Here is a 23,414-nt window from a genome sequence, read left to right as displayed (position 1 = left end):
ACAGATACTCGCTGAGTTCCTCCAGAAGTTTGACATATGTTACCAATGTCACTGGTTTAACAATGTGACTACATCCACACTCAACGCTTCCTTTACAACAAAGGTCTAAAATGGATTGAAATGGATTGAAATACTCATTGACAAAAATGATATTGTGAAATTCTTCTTAAGGGATGGCACAGGAGGGCAGCTAATAGAGCTTCTGCCTCACTGCACCAGAGGCCAAGGTTCAATCCTTTCCTCCAGTGCAGTCAGTGTGGAGTTTGCTCGTTCTCCCTGGTTGCCATGTGGGTTTTCTCGGGTGCTTTGGTTTCTTTCTCCATCCCAAAGATGTGCGGGTTTGTAGGTCAATTGGCCCTCTGTCAAATGTCCCCAGTGAGCAGGGAGTGGATGAGAAAGTGGGAAAACATAGAGCTGAACGGATGATTGATGGACCCGATGGGTTGAAGGGCCTGTTCCTTATTTGTATCGCTAAACTAAAAGAATTCATCATGCGGAGGTTACCATTATGTCCTCCAATTCACTATGGATGTTAGAACTGGGAGCGGTAGAGTTGCTGCCACAGCGCTTGCAGTGCCAGAGACCCGGATTCAATCCCGACTATGGGTGCTGTCTGTACGGAGTTTGTACGTTCTCCCCGTGACCAGCGTGGGTTTTCTCCGGGATCTCCAGTTTCCTCCCACTCTCCATAGACGTACAGGTTTGTAGGTTAATTGGCTTGGTATAAGTGTAAATTGTCCCTAGTGTGTATAGGATAGTGTTAATGTGCGGGGATTGCTGGTCGGTGCGGACTCCATGGACCGAAGGGCCCTTTTCCGTGCTGTATCTCTAAACTAAACTAAACTAGTTCCTGTGTAGGAAAGAACTGCAGATGCTGGTTTGAATCGAAGGTAGACACAAAATGCTGGAGTAACTCAAGCAGCATTTCTGGAGAGAAGGAATGGGTGCCGTTTCGGGTCGAGACCCTTCTTCAGTTCCTCCTGCTATTTATTTTGTCCTTTGCCACTTACTACATAGGAGCCTCAGATGTGCACAAACTCCATTGTGTTTCCTTCAATAATAAATCCTTACTTGAATTTAAATGTTTCCCCCAACTCAGCAGCATTTCCAGGTGTGATCTCGAATATTCCACTGAAAGAGTAGGGGTGGCCACCATAGGCGTACTCTGACAAAAGAGAGCAGAGAAAAGGTGACTCGAGCAAGGTTCAGCAACTCACAGGAATGTAATCCCTCCCCATACATGCACTGAATGCACAATGTGGTGGAGGCTGTGTGTTTGGCTCTGCTTCTGAAACATCCTACTAATGCAATGAAAAAACAAAGGAGTGGATGGTGTTTGCGAGATAGCTATACAAATATTCCATAGACAACATACATGAGGAGGAGTAGGGATTTATCAGTGTCATAGTTTGAGAGTGGACATATCGACCTTAGTGACCTTCAAGGATATGGATGACAAATTAAATGTTGGGGGTACAAAGGGGTATGTGTGTGCATCTTTAACTTTATAGAGCAGCACAGGGGTGCAGTGGTAGAGTTGTCAGACTACTTTACAGTGCCAGTTGCCTGGGCTCAATCTGATTATGTGTGCTGTCTGTACGGAGTTTGTACGTTCTCCCTGTGACCGTGTGGGTTTTCTCTGGGTGCTCTGGTTTCCTCCCACACTCCAAAGACATACAGGTTTGTGGGTTAATTGGCTTTGGTAAAATTGTAAATTGTCCCTAATGTGCCGGATAGTGCTAGTGTTGGCACAGACTCAGTGGGCCAAAGGGCCTGTTTCTGCACTGTATCTAAAGTCTAAAGTCCAATTATGGCATGAATGCACATAGACTATGCATATCTTTTAGATTGTTACATTTTAGACTTTGCCTCCTCTCCCACCCACACCCCTATTCCATCTGCCCATCACCCACATACTCATCCCACTGGATCCACTTGCTCCCTCTTCCTCACCCTTCCCCTCCCTCGGTTCCTCCCATCTGCCTCCTTAACTTAGTTCCACTCTTCACCTTCTTTTCCTGTTAGATTCCAGAACCTGCAGCTTTTTGTTCTCCATCAATCATGTCCGAGCCTCTGTTCTTATTCCTCACCATTCCCTCCCCAACCTGAGGTTTATCAACCCCTCCTCGCCCATGTCTACCTATCACTTAGGAAAGACACAAAATGCTGGAGTAACTCAGTGAGCAAGGCAAGCTATCTGGAGAAAATTGAGGCGCGGTGTTTCTGGTCGAAGGTCCCCTAACCCCAAAAAAGTCACCTATCCATGTTTTCTGGAGATGCTGCCTGACCTGCTGAGTTACTACAGCACTTTGTGTCTTTCCTTGGTAAACCAGCATCTGCAGTTCCTTGTTTCTACCTTTTGTTTGCTGGCTCTTACCCCACCTCTTTATACTGGCTACATCCCCTCTGCTTCTTCAGTCTAGAAGACGTGTCTCATCCTGAATCGTCGACAGTGCATTTCCTTCCACAGATGCTGCCTGACCTGCAGAGTTCGTCCAGTAACTCTTTTTTCTAAACTACATTTCCAACTTGTTTTGAACCCAACGCTGTAAGAGGCGTGAGGTGAAAAGATCCAAAGCTAATTTAAATACTATAAATGACAAAGGTGACCTATTGATGTTTGACTATTTATTACTGTCTGAGGTTTATTAAACGTTAACCTGAGACTGGACGGTGAAGAAATGAGGTGCAGGTGCATGAGGCATACAATACAACATCCCATTGCTTACCTCGTCCATACACCTCAATACCAGAATGAAAAACTCCTATTCCAAGTGTGGATGTGTACTCATTAATCCAATACTGCAAAGGAAACACAAATGGTAAATGGTATATTAATGAGCTGTTCAGGAAGCCTAGCTATGCAGCATCTAGATACTACTAACAAGGCATTAAACACATAATTGCTTTGCTTGTCACTTTCAAATACAACGGCTTTTTTTTGTAGAAACAAGGAACAGCAGATGCTGCTGTAAAAAAAACCCCTCAAAGTGCAGGTTAATTCAGTGGGTCAGGCAGCATCTTTGGAGAACATGGAGAGGTGACATTTTGGGTCAGGACCTTCTTTAGACTGATCAGTCTGAAACGTCGCCTATTTCCTTCGCTCCATAGATGCTGCCGCTGAGTTTCTCCAGTATTTTAGTCTACCTTTGATTTTCCAGCACCTGCAGTTCCTTCTTAAACACATATGTAACTGGGGTTGATTTCATGTATGTGATTTTTACATTAGTTTTCCCAATCATTGCTTTTTCTGTAGCTGTAGCCTGGTTTTACTGGGGTGAATTCTTGCAATTTCAGCCATAAGTTCTGATTACACTGTGTTTAAATATTCTCCATTTTCTGCCTATATACTGTAGATCTTATTTACTAAACTGTGACACACACCTGGACCTGCATCCAAGTGAAGCGCATTGACACTCTGTCAGTGACTGCAGAATTCAATCCCCATGTTAAGTATGTTATCAAATCAGAGCCCGGGGCATTTCCTTCACTCTGATGAACAAGCATTACTTCACTGAGAAAATATCACAAACGACTTCATGGGATGCACAGAGCAGAAATAACCTAACAGTTCATGCGAGTATTTATGTGCTATTCAAGCCGCTAGTATTTCTCGTATAACTAAATCTATCACTGTAACCCTCTATTCTCTCCTTCCTCGCAACCTCCTCTCAAATCTATCCATACATTATGCATTGACTACTCACTGTGGAAAAGTGTTTTACATTCTAACTATTCTTTGCGTAAAAATATTCTCTGTGCATGTAATCTATCAAAACCTCCTATCGTCTTAAAAATAATTATATCAGCCCTCAACCTTCCTTTCTTAAGAGAAAAGGGAGCCAATATGATCATCCTTTCCTGATCCACATAACCTCTGACACTATCCTTGCAAATCTCCTCTGCACCCACTTCAGTTCTCTATATTCACTTTACAATGACAATATTGTACAGATTAAGCAACTCTGCCATCAATTGCCCTCATGCGTTGGATATCTTGGCATTGTGTGAGCATATCTTAGCCGACTTTAAGTTGAGGTAATTTTAGGCTGTGAACCAAAAAAAATGCGTCCTAATGGAAAACAAATGGAAGTAAATCATCTGGATTAACCACTTTAGTCCGCGTCTAATGAAGCTACATTGTCTTGGACATGTTTTTTTTCCTCAGCAGCACTTATACCTAATAACAGATTGTGATGATTATAATCAATAGGATTATAAAATAAAAAATCCCATTATAATTGGGCGTCATGAATCATGGTGAGATAATTAATGTCTGCCTTTATGCCTGTTCAGAAGCGGTTCTGGGTGGCTGTAGATTGGAAGTATACGTGATGCTTTGAATGAGATGTGAGTCTTCTCTCCAGAGATGCCGTCTGTCCAGCATTTCAGCAAATCTGTCGTGCAAATCAAGCTGCAGTTCTCTGAAATTTGTGGTCGAAACGTCAGCAAGCTTAGGAATCTGCTGCTTCAACTATTTGTCCTTTATCATTGTTACTTTTTTGCATATCTTTCATTCATTGTTCTTTATCTCATTACATCATTGCCTATATCCCTCCTTTCCCTTAGTCTGAAGAATGGTCTTGACCCAAAACATCACCCATTCCTTCTACGCCAAGATAGTATGATTGGGCCACAATATTAGCGCAATGTTTCAGGAAGGCTTAGAGCTTTTTCTTTTATTTTGATCACCAACAAGAGGCCTGAATTAATTTAGAAATTCGCAAATGAAGCAGAAAAGTAAATTAAACATTAGGTGGATACCTTAAATTTCAAATGGTAACTTATTGAGCTATGAGAGTTTGGCTGATCTAATTCAGAAGTCATTCGAAGATGTATTTTTCTAATCCATTCTCCAGGATTTGTTGTGCTAATCACATCATTCTACCTAAAGTGAGAAGAAAGCTATTTTGGATTCTGGCACTAATACTTTGATGGACACAGATGAGATTTTTTTTTAAATCTCTGCAATATGGATTGGAGACACCACTCAAAGGAAAATAACAAATAGCTATCAGTATTTTGATGGGATTCAGAGTTGCCTTTTATCACTGGCTGCTGAGTTCAAATAAAATCCAGGATGAAAATGTTTGCTGGCTGCTCGCCGTCCTGCCTGATGTGAGCCTGGCTGTGGACCACAGTAGTAAACTGCTCTGATTCAGAACTGGCTGCCAATGTTACTCCAGGGAAATCATCTTATTTGTGTTTGGATGTTTTATTGAGGCACATTAGAGTTACAAGAGAAGGAGTGAGAGAGAGGTAAAATGGTAAAATGAGAGGTGGGGATGGGAGAGAAGGTGAAGATAAAGCAAGTCTGGGAGGGAGGGAGGAAAGAGAGAGGGAGGGGGAGAGGGAGGGGGAGAGGGAGAGGGAGGGGGGGGGGAGGGGGAGAGGGAGAGGGAGAGGGAGAGGGAGAGGGAGAGGGAGAGGGAGAGGGAGAGGCAGAGGCAGAGGCAGAGGAGAGGGGAGGAGGGAGAGGGAGAGGGAGAGGGAGAGGGAGAGGGAGAGGGAGAGGAGAGGGAGAGGGAGATGGAGAGGGAGAGGGAGAGGGAGAGGGGAGAGGGAAGAGGAGAGGGAGTAGGGAGAGGAGAAGGAGAGGCGAGGGAGAGGGAGAGGGAAGGGAGAGGGAGAGGGGAGGAGAGGAGAGGGAGAGGGAGAGGGAGAGGAAGAGGGAGGGAGAGGGAGAGGGAGAGGGAGAGGGAGAGGGAGGAAAAGGAAGAGGAAGAGGAAGAGGGAGAGTGTGAGGGAGAAGGAGAAGGAGAGGAGAAGAAAGAAAGAGAGAGATAGAGGGAGACAGACAGACAGACAGAGAGAGAGAGAGAGAGAGAGAGAGAGAGAGAGAGAGAGAGAGAGAGAGAGAGAGAGGGAGAGAGAGGAGAGAGAGAGAGGAGAGTGAGAGAGATGAGAGATCGAGAGAGAGGAGAGAGATGAGAGAGAGAGAGAGAGAGAGAGAGAGAGAGAGAGAGAGAGAGAGAGAGAGAGAGACGGGGGGGGGGTAATTAGAGAGAGAATGAGAAAAGAAGGGAAGAGGGAGAAGAAAGATTGAGAGAAAGAATAGAGAAAGAGAGGGACAAAGCAAAGGAGGGAGAGAGATATGGGGAGAGGGAAAATGACAAAGGAAGGTTGTGGGAGGGAGAGGGAGAGGGAGAGGGAGAGGGAGATAGTGGTGGGGAAGCGTTGAGACAAAAAGTGAGACTGAGGAGGAAGTGAACAAGATAGGAGAGGTTGCCTGCACCTCTCCATGCAACTTTATCCCAGCTAGGAGGAATCAGTATAATGACATTGTTGATCAAGGCCCAGGACAGATAGGTCAGTATAGGAATGGGAAGGGGAGTTGAAATGTTTGGCAACTGGAAGATCGTGTAGCCCAAGGCGGATTGAGCATAAGTGTTCATTGAAACGATCGCCCAGTCTGCGCTTGGTGTCACTTTGGATGTGGGTGGGTCCTTTAACCTTTGAGCTACATGTTCAATTTCCGTATCTGTGGCAGTGCTGAGCTCCAAGTTAACAGTTCTCGCATCAGGTTAATGAGGCACATGCAGGGGAATCCTAGCCTGCTTCCCTTCAATACTTCCAACGGCTGTCAGTATTGCACAAACGGCAAAAAATAAGCATATTCCAGCCTAGCCTGGAGCCAAAAACTGTCCATTGCACCAGAAACCTCATTGCGACGGATGTGACCATCAGGGCCGCAGCTCACCAAATTAAAATGACAAAGGCATTGCAATGAGTCAGAGTGATAAAAGTGCACCAAGTTAATGTGTCATCAACACTTCGCCATTTCTCAGCAGATTTGCTGCCAGCTGTATTAGCATTTCAGCAAATCTGTCGTGCAAATCAAGCTGCAGTTCTCTGAAATTTGTGGTCGAAACGTCAGCAAGCTTAGGAATCTGCTGCTTCAACTATTTGTCCTTTATCATTGTTACTTTTTTGCATATCTTTCATTCATTGTTCTTTATCTCTTTACATCATCGCCTATATCCCTCCTTTCCCTTACCCCTAACCAGTCTGAAGAAGGGTCTTGACCCAAAACATCACCCATTCCTTCTCTCCAGAGATGCTGCCTGTCCCGCTGATTTACTCCAGCTTTTTGTGTCCAGCTTCGACGATATAAGCGGGTCGATGAATCCCAGGGAAGATTTGAAACTGAAGATGATCAGAAAGTGCAGGAGTAACTCAGTGTATTAGGCAGCATCTCTGGAGAAAAAAGATGGGTGATGTTTTGCGTCGGGAGCCGAGCTAGTCTGAAGAAGGGTCCCGACCTGAAACTTCACCCATCTTTTTTCTCCAGAGATGCTGCCTAACCCGCTGTTATTCCAGCACTTTGTGCCTATCTTTGGTATAAAGCAGCATCTCAAATTTCTTGTTTCTACAAGATTCAAAACTGATTGGGTGCCTATGTTGCTGCAATCAAGAAATCTGCAGCTAGAGAAGTTCGAAAAAAATAAATAAAATTTAATTGTCATGAGCTTGAAATTTTTGTTTATTTTAGACTAAGTTTTAAAAATATTACACCCCAGAAAACCAAGGGAGACACGAGGTAAATAAAATATATACTTTTTTGAGAGTTTAGTTGAGTTTAGTTTATTGTCCCATGTCCTGCAGTGCAGTGAAAAGCTTTTGTTGCATACTAATCAGTCAGTGGAAAGACAATACATGACTTTTGAAGTTGAAACCACCAACTCTAGATGTGTGCCATTCTGATCTCTGGATATTTATGTTTAATAGTCCAAATGGACAGATTCAAAGTTGGGCAGAAAGGAGGGAAACAATGGGAGCCCAGAGTCACTAAAGCATAACCCACTGGTTAAGAGAAACTGAAGGATTATATCCAGCCCCATCATGGAAGTGTGACTTTCCTCTTCCTCTACTCTGACTGAAATCCCTAGTGTCCATCTATGCCCATCTTCTCTTGAATCTTAACCATTCACATCGCCTCTGAATTCAAATATCGTTTTGATGCAATAGACTTTGGTATTAATCAACACCTTCTCAAACATCATTGATAATTTACTGATTCTTGGGCAATGAGAGTTTAGCGGGTATAACTCATGTCTTTGTCAAGGGTGTCAGGACTGTTGGAACAATTAAATACTTAGGGAATAAAATGTAGAATGGATCGGATTAAAATCTAACTAATCTGTGTGGAATATGCTCATTCTTCCTGTAGCTATGTGAGTTTCTACCAGTTTTCTCCCACATCCCAAGGAAACCAACCTCCCTTTCGTGGACTCCATCTACACTTCACACTGCCTCGGCAAGACCACCAGCATAACCAAGGACCAGTCTCATTCCAGTCACTCCCTCTTCTCCCCTCTTCCATCAGGCAAGAGGTACAGAAGTTTGAAAATGCATGCCTCCAGATTCAGTTTCTTCTCAGCTGTTATCAGGCAACTGAATCATCCTGTCATCAGATAGAGTGTGGTCCTGACCTCCCATCCAACACATTAGAGACCTTTGAACTATCTTTAATTGAACTTTACCTCACACTAAATAATATACTCTTTATCATGTATCTGCACACAGTAATGATTGTAATCATGTATAGTCTTTTCATTGACTAGACAGCACGCAACAAAAAAAACATTTTCACTCTACCTCAGTACACGTGGTCGACAGGGAACCTTCCTGAGAAGATCCCAGACTGGCACCAGTGACCGACTCAGAAGGATTATAGACACTGCTGGAGTAACTCAGCAGGTTTCGGGTCAAGACCCTTCTTCAGACTGGAGACCCAGACTAGGGACCCATTCTGAAGAAGCGTCTTGACCCGAAACGTCATCTATTCATTCTATGCAGAGATGCTGCCTGAGTTACTCCAGAGTTACTCCAGAATTTTGTGTCTATCTTCAGTGTGAACCAGCATCTACAGTCCAACTCAGAAGGATTATAACTGCACACACAATAGAAGCTGGAGGAGGCCATTCCGCCCCTCACACTTGCTCCGTCATTCAAAGAGATCAAGTCAGAGCACTGACCTCAGCACCAAGTTCCTGCACTATCCCTGTACTCCATGATTACCCAAATGTCCAAACATGTATCAATCTCTGTCTTCCATACACTCAGCAAATGAGCTTATACACCCATCTTGGATACACAATTCTAAGGATTCGCCACGCTCTGGGTACAAAAATGGCTTCTTATCTTATTCATGAATGGCTGAACTGTTATTCTGAGTCTTCGACTGCACACACTCTCCAGTGTGGAAACATTATTCCCGCATCTCTCCTGCAAGGAAATCGCCTCTCATTCGTTCAAACTTTATGGATTGCTGGTTTACAAAAAAAGACACAAAGTGCTGGAGTAACTCAGCGAGTCATGCAGCTTTCATGGAGAACATAAATAGGTTACATTTCGGGTCGGGACCCTTCTTCAGACTGGTCCTGTTTTAAACTCTCGTAACAGATCAACATTGTCACAGGTGTACTGATCTTACATCGCAAATCCTTCATCTTTAATGTACACCAACCCCTGCCCTCCCACATCGCGAATGAAGCAATGGCCCAATCTGACCGCTCCTCCCCGCTGATGCTCACAATGGGATCCAACATTTTCCCAACTCCATGTCCAGTCCTTGATTACCCCTCCTCCCCCCATCTCCCGACGCCTGGCTCCAGCCCTGGGTTTGCTCTGGACTGTTCTACATGCCTGAAGCATAGGCTCTCCCTGGATCGAGTTTGATTCAAAGCCACAAAGGCTCCTGAGTTGCCTGCGCAGCAGTCTGTCAAACAAAGTGTACATTAGCACCCTGTATGGTGGTCAAATTGAATTGCCGGTGCATCGGAGTCAAATATCTTCCAAAAAATGGTGTGGTGTTCTTCAAGATATGTTTATAAAGGAGTCCAGGCGGAATTTATTTAGTCAGATGGTGGCGATTGTGTGGAATTCATTGCCACAGACGGCTGTGGAGGCCAAGACAATCGATATCTTTAAGGCAGAGAATAACAGGTTCTTGATTAGTACGGGTATCACGGAATATGGGGAGAAGGCAGGAGAATGAGGTTAAAAGGGAAAAGAGATCAGCCATAATTGATGGCAGAATGGACTTGATGGGCCAAATGGCCTACTTCTGCTCCTATGACCTATGAACATGAACTTATAGTACCAGAGCCAGTCAACTTTTTCTGTGCTGGTCCCAGAGAGGATCTGCAATCATACATGACAATTGCTCCACTCTTTTAATTCTTTATTTCAACAGCAATATTTCTTACGCATTATCCTTTATCTACACACCCTGGCCGGTTCGAGTGTAATCATGTATTGTCTTTCTTTGGATAGCATGCAACATAAAGCTTTTCACTGTGCCTGACAATAATAATAATAATAATAATAATAATAATAATAATAATAATAATAATAATATTAATAATAATAATAATAATAATAATAATAATAATAATAATAATAATAAGACAGACACAAAATACTGGAATAACTCAGCAGGTCAGGCAGCACCTCTTGAGAAAAATAATTTACCCACTGAGTTACTCCAGCATTTTGTGCCGATCTTCGCTATAGACCAGCATCTGCAGTTCCTTCCTCCACAATAATAATAATAAATTAAACTAACTAAACTAAACCAAGTTATTCAGAACTTAGGGAATATTGTTAACAATTGGCCTATATCCAGATATAACTAATGGAGCTGGCGTGATTAAGTGTTTATCCATATCATTTCTCTACCACTCTACTCCATCCTATCCGTCAATACTCCAAAGAGCTTCTGCCAGCCCTCAGAAGTTGAAAAGCTTCTTAAAAAAATGCTTTGAAGTTAAAGCTTTGTTGCAATGATCTCAATGGTCTGGCAGTACAGTGTTTATCTCAGTCCCAATCAAATCAGCTTTAAAGTTCCATTAATTTGGCCTTTATACCTCGATGATTTTGTTCAAAGAAATGCTCTTTGATTGACTTGCGAATGAGTGCTAATCCCAGACACAGCAGCGTGCCGAAATAACTTAATTTAAATTTTGAAAGTAATCCCAGCTGCCACACTATCTGCTCAAATTCCCAATGTGACCACTAAACAAATGGTACAGTAATACTGTTAGTTTTCAGCCAAAGACTTCATCTTAGCACAGGGCCTTTTATAGACTGGAATCATCTTCTGTGCTGAATTCAATCACTGTGATTAATTTGATTTTGCCCAAAGAAGGAGGTTAGAACACAGAACATAGATCAACACCAGAATAGGCTCTTCGGCCTGCAATATATGTGCCGAACATGATGCCAAGCCCATCACTTATCTACCTGCACATAGCCCATATCCCTCCATTCCCTGCATATCCATATGCCTATCCACAAGCCTTTCAAATACCATGAATGTATCTGCTTTAACCACCATGCATGGCAGCGTGTTCCAGGCACTCGTCACCCTCTGTGTAAAAAACCTACCCCGCACATTTCCTTTAAATCTTGCCCCTCGTGCCTTGAAGCTGTGCCCTCCAGTATTTCGTTTTTCCATCCTTGGCAAAAGAGGTTGGAAGAAACTAAGTAGGTATGCCATTAGAATTAGCTAGATTTTAGTTTTAGTTTTAGTTTTAGAGATACAGGCGTGGAAACAGGCTCTTCGGCCCATCGAGTCCACGCCGACCAGCGATCCCCGCACATTAACACTATCCTACACACGCTAGGGATAACTTACATTAATACCAAGCCAATTAACCTACAAACCTGTACACCTTTGGAGTGTGGGAGGAGATCGAAGATCTCGGAGAAAACCCACGCAGGTCTCTGGTGTTGTAAGCGCTGTAAGGCAGCAACTCTACCGCTGCGACACCATGCAGATAATTTACTCTATCCCATTTCAGGTATGATGGCTCTAATTTTAATCTGCCCTTCAGAGCATGCAGCTAAACTGGGGTGAGGTCCGTGATAAAGATAATGATAATACAGGTATTTGGAATATTAACTGGTGCTCAGAGGAAAGGCCATATTGTATTTACCACAAGGTGAAAAGAACATGATCCCAAATAGATAGACGGACGAGGTCTATTTTTACTTTCCTGTCCTTAAGGTCCAAGAAGCACAACAGCCAAGCTCAGGAACGTTCAGGGCTCCCACTGGAACCCCTCAAAATTCATGACTTATTTTGTTCCCAGCCCAATCGTTTCGTGGGCTTTTTTGCCTCTGCTAGTGTTTCAGTTGAAGGGCAATTTGGGAACACTAATTACAACTCCATATTTTTTAACTAAAGATAGACACAAAATGGTGGAGTGACTCAGTGGGTCAGGAAGCTTCTCAGGAGAAAAGGAATAGGTGACATTCCAGGTCGAGACCCTTCCTCAGACTGAGTCAGGGGAGAGGAAAACTGGAGGTATGGAAAGGTACAGAACAAATTAGAGCCGGCACCGATGGTCAAAAAACCCACAATGGTCCATTGTTGGTTGTGGAGGAGGTGATAACAAAGAAATACGAACAGTGAAACTAGCAGGATGATTTGGGTGGGGGAGGGACGGAGAGAGAGGGAATGGAAGGGTTGGAAGGGTTACTTGAAATTAGGGAAACCATTACTCATACCGCTGGGTTGTAAACTGCCCAAAAATAAAAATAAGTCTTGACTTTGGAGGTGCGTGCTAAATAGTAAAACAGATTATTACATTATTAGGGTTTGATGGGATGATCCCAGGTTATTGAGAGGCAAGAGAGGAAATTGCAGGAGCATTGACGAAGATCCGAGTACCTTCTCTAGCGACAGGAAAGGTCCCAGATGGCTTAGAGTGGGCAATGTTGTTTCGTTGTTTAAGAAGGGAAGTAGTGACAATCAGTTGAGAAACAAGTGAAGAGGATTCCTCAGGATAGGAGTTACTTGCATTTAGAAGAGAATGGGTTAATTAGGACAGTCAGCATGGCTTTGTCCATTGTTTGATTGTTTTTTGAGGAGGTGATTGGCTACTTCTCCGTGGATTGTCACCTTGTCGTGGTGGAGAAGCTTGTGTGGTCCTGAGATCCTGAGAGCGATGCCGTCTGGAGCTATGCTCCTGGTAAGGCCGCCCATGGCAGTAAGGTTGAGGGGGAGGACTGACAAAGAGCAATCCAACCAAGACCTCAACGCTGCAACAGGCGGAGGATGATGGCTAACCTTAGTGGAGCGTCACAACGGCTGGGAAGGCGGAAGAAGGCTGCAGCAGAAAAGGGTCTCCTGTCGTCTTGGACTCCATGTCACTGGATTCTGACCCAGATGTGTCAAGGACCATGAGGTGGCTGTCTGTGCACCTGCCTCCCCATGTTAAACAAAGTCACACACTGGTGTCCTCCAACCCTGGAGACACCCATGGCAGCCATGACCGAAGGGGGCCTAAGAAGATTGGCTACTGTACAGTTCCAGAAGAGTCAAAGGGGAGTTTTTGGGCTGGTGAGGGAGAATACAAGGAATTGAAGAGCAGGAGAATGTGATTGATGCTATTGCACTGTTGGGAGTCGCCTTGGATGTCATGACACAAATGGCCACATCTGGATAGATGCTTTATCATGCCAGAGACCCAGGTTCCATCCTGACTCCGGCTGCTGTCTGTACGGAGTTTGTACGTTCTCCCCGTGAATGTATGGGTTTTCCCCGGGTGCTCCAGTTTCCTCCCATACTCCAAAGATGTACAGGTTTGTAGGTCAATTGGCTTCTGTATATTGTAAATTGTCCCTAGTGTGTAGGATAGTGCTAGTGTACAGGGTTCACTGGTCGATCTGGACTCGGTGGACCGAAGGGCCTATTTCCACGCTGTATCTCTAAACAAAACTAAGGTAAAGAGATACCTAAATGCCCTTGGGAAAGATAATTCTTGATGGAAAGTGAAAAATTAAATATGTTCTTTAAACACATGGCTTGAGGAAAGTAGCACACAGCTGGGGAAATGGTAATTAGTTGATGAATAGCATGGGGTGCCTGAGCTAGGAAGAACATTAGGGGAAATAATGATGTTGACACTGGGAAAAAAAGGCCAATGAAAATCTGAATGAGGTGCTTGATATCTTCAAGGGAGTTAGCAAACTGGATTGCAGATTTCATCAATATTAACATAGACTCAGAGAGTTTGTAGATCAGTAGGAGGGGATGGAAGTTATGGGAGTACTGCTTGAAATTTCATTGACAGTCAATAGTGTAGAATTTGTCATGTTACAGTTGTACAGGACATTGGTGAGGCCACTTTTAGAGTATTGTACAAGATAGACTCATAGTGCTGGAGTAAATCAGTGGGTCAGAGAGTATCACTGCAGAGAAGGGATGCGTGACGTTTTTGGGTCGGCACCCCACCGATCCTTTTTCTCCAGAGAAGCTCCCTGACCCGCTGAATTACTCCAGCACTTGGAGTCTGTCTTTGGAATAAACCAGCATCTGCAGTTCCTTGTTTCTACATTTAGAGTATTGTGTTCAGTTTCAGTCACCCTGTTATAGGAAAGATGGTGTTAAGCTGGAAAGGGTGCAGAGAAGATTTACAAGGATGTTGCCAGGACTCGAGCTATAGGGAGAGGTTGAGTAGTCCAGGACTTTATTCCTTGGAGCGCAGAAGGATAAGGAGTGATCTTATAGAGGTGTATAAGATCGGTAGAGGATATTCTACGGTAAATGTCTTTTACCCAGAGTAGAGGAATCAAGAAGCTGAGGACATAGGTTTAAGGTGAAGGGGGAAACATTAAACAAGTGCCTGAGGGACAACTTTTTTTACACAAAGGGTTGTGGATATATGGAATGAGCTGCTGGAGGAGATAGTTGAGGCAGGTACTATCACAACATTTAAAATATATTTGGACAGGTACATGGATAGAATAGGTTTAAAGGGCCAAATGCAGGCAGGTGGACTAGTGTAGATGGGGCATTTTGGATGGTGTGGACAAGTTGGGCAGAAGGGCCAGTTTCCATGTTGTATGACTCTATATGTCTACGACTAAGTTATGGGAGTATTGCCAGGAATTTAATTTACAATCAGTAGTGCTAAATGCACAGTATCGCTGTGGCCATGCGTTTTACTCAACTTTCAAGATTCAGCTCCTTTGACTTCAGTGGAGTGGAGCTGAACATGCAGTCGCTGCACAACAATGACCAGGCCGATGACGGATTTCAGAGTGACAAATAGATTTTTGGGCAGAAATGGAGTGATATGGCTTTGAGACAGATGCAGTATGTTGCAGTGGTTGTTCCCAGCTTTGTTTAAACTGCAATTGGAAGGAAACTAAGTTGTATGGGGTGGCACACTTAGTAATGCATCAGGGTTTGCCAGAGCTTGCTTCATTGCCTTAGGGAGCTGGGAGTAAAGTCCAGAGTATTTATCGACTCGAATTTCTATATGGGTTTTCCATGTCGGTGATTTTATTGGTGAATTAATCTCAAACTCACTCACTGTTACATTTTCAACCCATCACGGTTTCTTTTAATTACTAGGCAATGAAGATAAAAGCAACTTTGCATTCAGGCAAAATCGAAGCAAGTGATTTAGCACATCTGAGAGTTGGTACGTACTCAGCGTATTTGCAATGCAGATTTATTTTATTCATTGTTTTCACGGTCTTATGTTTTATCTCATTGTAAAATAATGAAGAAAAAAAATGCAATCAGTTTCTCTGTTGTACATTCTAATTTATGGTTATTCAGTGCAGTTTATCTTGGTTTGAAGGTAATTATAGCAACTGATATCATAATCTTCTGCAGAAAGGAAAACTTGGCTGCTGCAGCTTCCCGTCGCAACAATTCACAAATATCTCATTGTTCGCAGGCAAAAAGGCCAGATCTTAAATAAAAACAGAAAATGCTGGAAATGTCTGCCTTATGCGCCTGTCCCACTTAGGTGACTTTTTAGACGAGTGCAGGAGACTCTGCGCTCGCCACATGGTCGCCACATGGTCGCTGATGAGTCTCCTTCATGGTTGCGAGGAGTTCCCGCATTCTAGGAACTAGTCACGGCCTCAGTATGGTCCCCGCAAATTTTTCAACATGTTGAAAATTTTTCTGCGACCAAAAATTGATCGCCATGGAGAAAATCAATAATCCTGTAGTCGTATATGCAGTTGTAGTGGGGTCGCCATGTAGTTATGGGTAGTCAAGGTAGTAGTAAGTAGTTTTAGTTAATCGCCTTAGCTGACCGGGCATTTCCAATGGCTCATTGAGGAAAAAAACTTAAGCAGGAGTTTTCAGAACCAAGGATAGCCGACTGGTAATGCTAAATGTCAGCCGAACTTCACAGTTGTGTATCTCTGGCTTATTAAAAGTTGTCCGGCTTCTGAAATGTTGTCTTCACTCCTTCTCCCCCCTTTACCCCCTCCCCCCCCTTCTCCCCACCTCTCCCCCCCCTCCCCCCTTCTCCCCTCTTTTACAGGAGTTACCGTACACTGTGCTAGCCAGTCGTCGGAAGTCCGCTGAAAAATCACCTAAGTGGGACAGGCCCATTAGAGTAATAGCTCTATTTCCAATTCTACGCATGCTGCCTGATTTGCTGAGTGTTTCCATCATTATTTCTGATTTCTAGCATATGCAGATGTTTTTACTTACAAAATCAAATCTTGCCCCATATTGCCAAACCTTAAATGTCCATTCCACCCCCCCCCCCCCCCCCAACCCTGCCCCATTGGTAAAATCTGCACTGCCACAAAAACCCTCATCTGTGTCTTTGATGTTTTCTGACCCAACTTCTCTAAGACTGTCTGAATCAGACTGAATCGGGGTGATCACTGGTCCGCGAGGATTTTGTGGCTTATTTCTGCTCCTATGACTTATGAACGTATGAAGGGGGGCAGAAAAAGTCTGGAAGAGGGGAGCTGACAAACGGGGCTCGGTGAACTTTGGTAACTTTATCGGCACCAGAAATGTGGCGATTCTTGTGCACTGCTTAGGTGAGGTCTGCTGTGTGATTATGCAAAACAAATCATTTCACTGCACCTAGTTACACTTGACAATAAAGTATCATTGAATCATTGAATTTTTGACAGTCATGTTTTTGGAACAAAGGACAGATATAAAAGCAGAAGGTGTGAGACAGGGCTGAAGAGCTGTGAATTGTGAAGCCAGAGGGAGGAATGTAACAGGAGGGGAAGCGGGGGGGGGGGGAGAAATATTACTGTTCACAGATGGAACGCCCTGCTCCACCTCTCCAGGCTCAGGCACCAGTTCTCTAACCAGCTCAGCTCACAATAAATTATTTCTAGTTTGTTCAGCCTGCTAGATGTTATACTCCTAGAAGGAGAATACTGCAAATTGACTGACTCAATATAATCACTTTAGTGGTGAATAAAAGTCCACGGAACAATATTTCACAGGGATTTTATCTGTCTCTTGTGATATCACTGGCATATATCTGAGAGAAGCAACATAAACATGCCTAGCAGGGCTGATTATACACGGGCTGGGCTGGGAGCATGGCCAAACATAGTATTCCAAGCATAGTCACATGCAGTTGAATGAATTGCAGCCTGTTTAACCCGTAAATCCATGGCCATTGTTTGTATAACAGCCTCATTGTCTCTTAATCTGGTACGAATGTTAGATATCTACACGGGCTGTATAAGGTCCCATGTATGTATGCCTAGAACAGTGCAACATATAGCACAGGATCAGGCCCTTTGCCTTACATAGTCTGTGCTGAACATGATGCCAAAAACAAAACTCCTCCGATTCACACTAGGTCATAAGGTCATAAGTGGTAGAATTAAGCCATTCGGCCCATCAGGTCTACTCCATCATTCAATCATGGCTGATCTATCACTCCATCCTAACCCCATTCTCCTGTCTTCTCCCCTTAACCTCTGACACTTGTACTAATCAAGAATATATCTTTCTCGACCTTAAAAATATCCACTGAGGCCTCCACAGCCTTCTGTGGCAAAGAATTCCACAGATTCACCACCCTCTGACTAAGGACATTTCTCCTCATCTCCTTCCTAAAAGAACATCCTTTAATTCTGAGGCTATGACCTCTAGTCCTAGACTCTCCCACTAGTGGAAACATCCTCTCCACATCCACTCTATCCAAACCTTTCACTATTCCTACGTTCTTACACTGATACCCACCGCTTCATTCTCTGCATATACAAGTGCCCATCTAAAAGTCTCTGAGGTGCCACATTTGCATCTGCTTCCCCCACCAATGCCCCGCACATTTCCTTTACACTTGAGAGACACAAGAAATTGCAGATGCTGGAATCCTGAGCAAGAAATTAAATGCTGGAGGAACTAAAAGAGTCAGACAGCATCTGTGGTGGGAATGGACAGACGACATTTCGGATCTGGACCTGGAAGTCTGAAGAAGGATCTCGTTCCGAAACATCCTCATAATGTCTATTCCCTCCACAGATACTGCCTGACCTGCTGAGTTCCTCCAGCACTTTGTATTTAGCTCCATTAAATTTTCCTAATTGACCTTACACCTATACTCTCCACTGTTTAACACTTCCATCCTGGGAAAGAGGTTCTGATTGTCTCTCATCTATGCCCCTTATAATTTCACATATTTCTTGTAGATCTCCTCTCAACTTCTGACGTTCTAGAGGAAAGTATCCAAGCTTGTCCAACCTCTTCTTATAGCTAGTACCCTCTAATCTAGGCAACATTTTGATAAACCTTTCTTCACTCTCCCTATGCCTCCTCATCCTTCCTGTACCACAGTGATCAATACTGCTTATAATAGTCCAAATGTGGCCTGACCAACGTTTTTTAAAGCGACAATATGATTTTCTGACTTGTATATTTAATGCCTCGACCGATGAAGGCAAGCACATCGTATATCTTCTTTATGTTCTCTTGTGTTTCCAAGTGGACAAGGGTGCATTGTAATAGACAGATTAAATCTATTTATTTAAATTTTACAAGGGAGAATTGCTAAAGTGAGATATTGGTCACAGACACTGATATGCCATTAAATTATAAATGATCAAAATTAAATTAAGGGCTTTTCCTAAAGGAAATGAATTTGATTTTGTTTCTTTGGTTAAATAAATATGAATGAGACATTTTCTTATGTGGGCTCATGCCTAAGAAGCACCTTGCTAAAATGTAGGTATTTACACCTTCACCACCAGCATAATCAAAGGTCAGTCTCACCCCGGTCATTCCCTCTTCTCCCCTCTCTCATCAGGCAAGAGGTACAGAAGTTTGAAAACACATACCTCCAAATTTTGGGACGGTTTCTTTCAGCTGTTATGAGGCCTTCTTCTCCCTCTTCTCATCAACTAAAGTGCTGACCAGACCTCCCATCTACATCATGGAAAACATTTGAACTATCTCCAATCGGACTTTATCGTACTTAATCTTGCACATTTATCCTTTGTCTGTGCACTATGGACGACGTGATTGTATTCATGTATTGTCTTGACTTTGACTAAACAAAAGCTTTCCACTGTACCTCAGTACACATGACTAATAAAACTAAGCTAATGAAACTATTTGTTTACAAATTATGCGTTCACCTTTTTCTATATGTACAAATGAGCCACTAAAAATTAATTGTACCAGCTTGGTGTGTCTTTGATACATTGTTGTACCAGATACTGCTGTTGGCTTAATGTTCAGTGTGTTCAATAAAAGATGTTCTATTGATAACTCTATATTTCACTAGAAACAATAGACACAAAATGCTGGAGTAACTCAGCATCTCTGGAGAAAAGGAATGGGTGACGTTTCGGGTCGAGACCCTTCTTCAGACGTCATCCATTCCTTTTTTCCAGAGATGCTGCCTGAGATGCTGAGTTACTCTGTGTCGATGTTTGGTGTAAACCAGCATCTGCAGTTTCTTTCTACACGCTCAATATTTAAAATCATTATTTGCAAATACTCACACTAAAAAGTCAACAGTGTGCAGTAATAGCTAAAATTCGCATAGACTAAACTGTGAAATCCAGATTTATATTTTACATTCGGGATGGCTTCATGTCTAGCTGACTTATGTTGCAGTACTTGTTCCAAGCTGGATGGGTCAAAGCTCAATATCTCCCCTCAGGCAACATCACATCAAGAAGGAAACACATTCTTTCCCATGAAACAATGTTAGTTTCATACAACCTTTGGTATATTATAAATTGATGCAGAAAATGTAAGCCCTTCCATTCATTGTGCAACAATAAGATAGAGAGCCTAAATAATAATCGCAAAAGATGAGTGACTGTCGGTAAATTGGTTCAGGCCCATCCAGACCATATTATCAATGAGGTAAAATGAGTCTGAAGAAGAGTGCCGACCCGAAACATCACCTGTTCATTCCCTCCACAGATGCTGCCTGACACGCTGAGTTCCTCCAGGAACTCGAAAAAGACATACTTTGTTCTGCATAGTGCTTGCTGGACTTCCAGTGTAAGGAGATGGCTGCAAGTGAATGCAGCTGACTGGCACACTCCACACCGCAGCAGTATGGGCTGAGGACCCATTGAATCTCACTGCAGCTACTGCAAATGCATTGTGGGGAAGGAGCAGAGTCTTGGTCCCTGTTGCACTGTATACTGAGGGTCTTGGTCCTGCATAACAACCTCTCAGCAACCTCACTGGTACATTGGTTACATGGGAAACGTGAGTGGTGTTGATGGATTGTAAGAAAAGCAATGTATTGCTGGCACAGAGAAACGTGTATACTGATTGAATTTACTGCCTATCTTATGGAAGAAATATATATTTCAAATAAAATAACTACACGACTCCCGCTGGTGCTGTTGATGCTAACATATCATCAATTGTGTAGTTTAGTTCAGAGATGAAGTGTGGAAACGGGCCCTTCAGTTCAGTTCAGTTTATTATTGTCACGTGTACCGTGGCATGGTGAAAAACTTGTGTTTGCGTGCTATCCAGCCAAAGAAAAGACTATGCATGAATACGTTCCATGTATCCGCCACCCTCTTTGTGGTGTGTCCAGAGATACTGCCTGTCCCACTGAGTTACTCCATCATTTTGTGTCTATCTTCGGTGTAAACCAGTATCTGCAGTTCCTTCCTACACACTCTGTGTGAAAAGGCATCAGGAACATTTGGGGTTATGTGTCCAAGTGTCAGGTGTGGGAAGGAGGTGAAAGAAATGCTTTACCTTAAAGGAATGTTGTGCTATTTTAATCAACATAATTGATTCAATCGAACCTACTGCCAAGGTGAGTCTGAGCATAGATGGGAAGAAGGGCGCCGTCCTGTGTGGCATGGCTGCCCAGCCTGCAGCTGTCTGTTTTTCATCTTTTTTCCTATTTTTAGTTAGTTGAGTGTTTTGTTTTTAGGAGTTCTAGCCTTTTTTATGTGGGGGGTTGGGGGGGGGGGGAGGGGGAAACTACCTTTCAGGGTCCCTACCTGGTCGGAGAGGCAGCTTTTCTCCGGGCTGCACCGTCGACCCGTCCTCGCGGCCTACCAGCGGGCCTGGAGCGGCGTTTCCTGAGGGGACCGTCCAGAACCTCGGCTTCGGCAGCAGCACAGCGCTGGAACGCTATCGCGGAGCAGAGCGGGCGATGCCTAGCCCGGGTCACCGCGCTGGAGCTCCGGTGAGCTGAAGACCGCCGAGTAAAACATCGCGGAGCTGCGGGACTGTGGAGCGGCCAGCTGCGGGCGGCGGCGCTGAACTTTACACCGGGAGTCTGGGATCTCGCGACGAGATCGCCAGTAGTGGAGCTCCATCCGGCGCGGCCTTGTTGGCTTCGGAAGCCGCGGTCTCCGGTAAGGGAAGCGGCCGTTCCAGGGTTCCCACGCCGCTGAGAAGATTCTCCTGACGCCGGAGTACAATCACCCGGCGAGAACGGCCTGGAACAACGAGCCTCCGTAGCGGCGACTGTGGAGGCCTCAATAGGCCCGACTATGGGTGGACATGGGATGGGACTGGACTTTGTGCCTTCCCTCATAATGGGAACCATTGTGGGGGGAAGTTTGTATGTTAAAGTTCTTTATTATTGTTATGTTTGTATTCTTTTTTATGTGCTGCACTGGCAACAAGAATTTCACTACACCTAGGTGTATGTGACTAATAAACAAACCTTTGAAAATGCAACAAGCTGCTTTTTCTTTCAATTTCTCAGCATAGTCCAAATCTGACGTGTTCTTTAGTGTAGTCAATCAACATCATGTTAGCTTATGTGTAGCCTAACCTTGAAAAAGCCTTTGTGCGTCCAGCTCATCAGTATGCAGCTCCTTCCTGTGTGTCTGTGAGATACAATAAACGTCAGTATTAATAATTACTCCATCAGGCCCACTATCAGAAACGCACAGATTTTCACTCTGCTCGGCCTGATCCATAAATCAAATAGACGGGATATCCCTGCTTACTTAAGAGATAAACTCATGTTTTATTTTAGGAAACAGCTTCCACTGATGGTGTGAACAGAATTAAAAACCGGCTTAAGTTGCCTGCCATGGATCAAAAATAATCTAACTCCGTAGAAGAAAGACCTCTATTTATGTAGACCCAAGCTGACAATCAAGCACTTTTGAAAGACAGGGGATTAGGGATGGATGCGGAGGTTGGATGGATAAAAGGTGAGGAGCAGGAGAACTCTATCCCTGTTTTGATTGGGGCAGATGGATGAGTGAACAGAACTGCGGGACGCAGAGGAGACACGGACAAGGGTTCCTTCCACAACAGCGGGAGTGAAACCATGTTTACTGAAAAAAGATGTCTGAATGTGGAAAGTCCTGTTTTGGGAGCAGATGAAGTGGAGACCGAGAAATTTAGAGTAAGGGATGGATGGAGTCTTTACAAGGGGCATGGTGGGAGGAGGTGTGGTCAAAGTAGCTGTGGGAGTCATGCACCCAGAGTAAACTACAAAAGTAGAAGCTTCCCGACTCGAAATGTCACCCGTTCTTTTTCTCCAGAGATGCTGCCTAACCCGCTGTGTTACTCCAGCACTTTGTGTCTATCTCTAGTGGGTTTTTAGTAGGCGTTAGTAGATAGTCTGTCCCTTCGGATGGAGACAGAGAGATCAAGACGGGGAGAGAGGTATCAGCTATAATGCAAGTGAATTTGAGAACAAAGTGGAAGTTTAGTGGAGGCAGCCTCAGTACAGTCGCGGATGTAACAGAGAAAGTTGGGTAATGGTGGTGGGGAATGACTTATTTGGGGTTATTCTTCATTCTTGAGATGTTCATCTGTGATCTTCCCTCAACCAAATCGCTTGCTCAGCTATTTCAGAGGAGCTGTGGAGGCCAAGTCTGTGGATATTTTAAAGGCAGAGATAGACAAATTCTTGATTAGAATGGATGTCAAGGGTTATGGGGAGAAGGCAGGAAAATGGGATTAGGAGGCAGAGATCAGCCATGATTGAATGGCGGAGTAGACGCGGTGGGCCAAATGGCCTAATTCTACTCCTATAACTTGTGAACGTGAACATTAGAGTGTTCTACATTGCTGCAGGAGTACTATGTTGCTTCACGTAGAGGCCAGGCCAAGAAGGACAGTTTATTTCCCTGAATGGCATGAGTAAATCATAGGGGTTTTACAACAATACGACATTTCATCTTAACTGTGACTATCGCTTTACTTCATT

At 43.8% G+C, this 23,414-nt stretch overlaps 1 protein-coding gene across 1 annotated transcript in view; it reads right to left on the bottom strand.

Annotated features, from left to right (window-relative positions):
* LOC116976848 (deubiquitinase DESI2-like) overlaps positions 1 to 23,414 on the bottom strand; it is a 127,075-nt gene that overhangs the window by 21,149 nt on the left and 82,512 nt on the right. Inside the window, exons 2-3 of the mRNA XM_033026831.1 lie at positions 2,730 to 2,802; positions 1,072 to 1,165 (exon numbers count right to left, since the gene is read on the bottom strand). Of these exons, the coding sequence (XP_032882722.1) occupies positions 1,072 to 1,165; positions 2,730 to 2,802 (167 nt within the window). The remainder of the gene's footprint in view (positions 1 to 1,071; positions 1,166 to 2,729; positions 2,803 to 23,414) is intronic.

Source organism: Amblyraja radiata, chromosome 9 (genome assembly GCF_010909765.2).
Source record: "Amblyraja radiata isolate CabotCenter1 chromosome 9, sAmbRad1.1.pri, whole genome shotgun sequence".
NCBI lineage: Eukaryota > Metazoa > Chordata > Chondrichthyes > Rajiformes > Rajidae > Amblyraja > Amblyraja radiata.
This window is presented reverse-complemented; position numbering and strand designations above follow the sequence as displayed.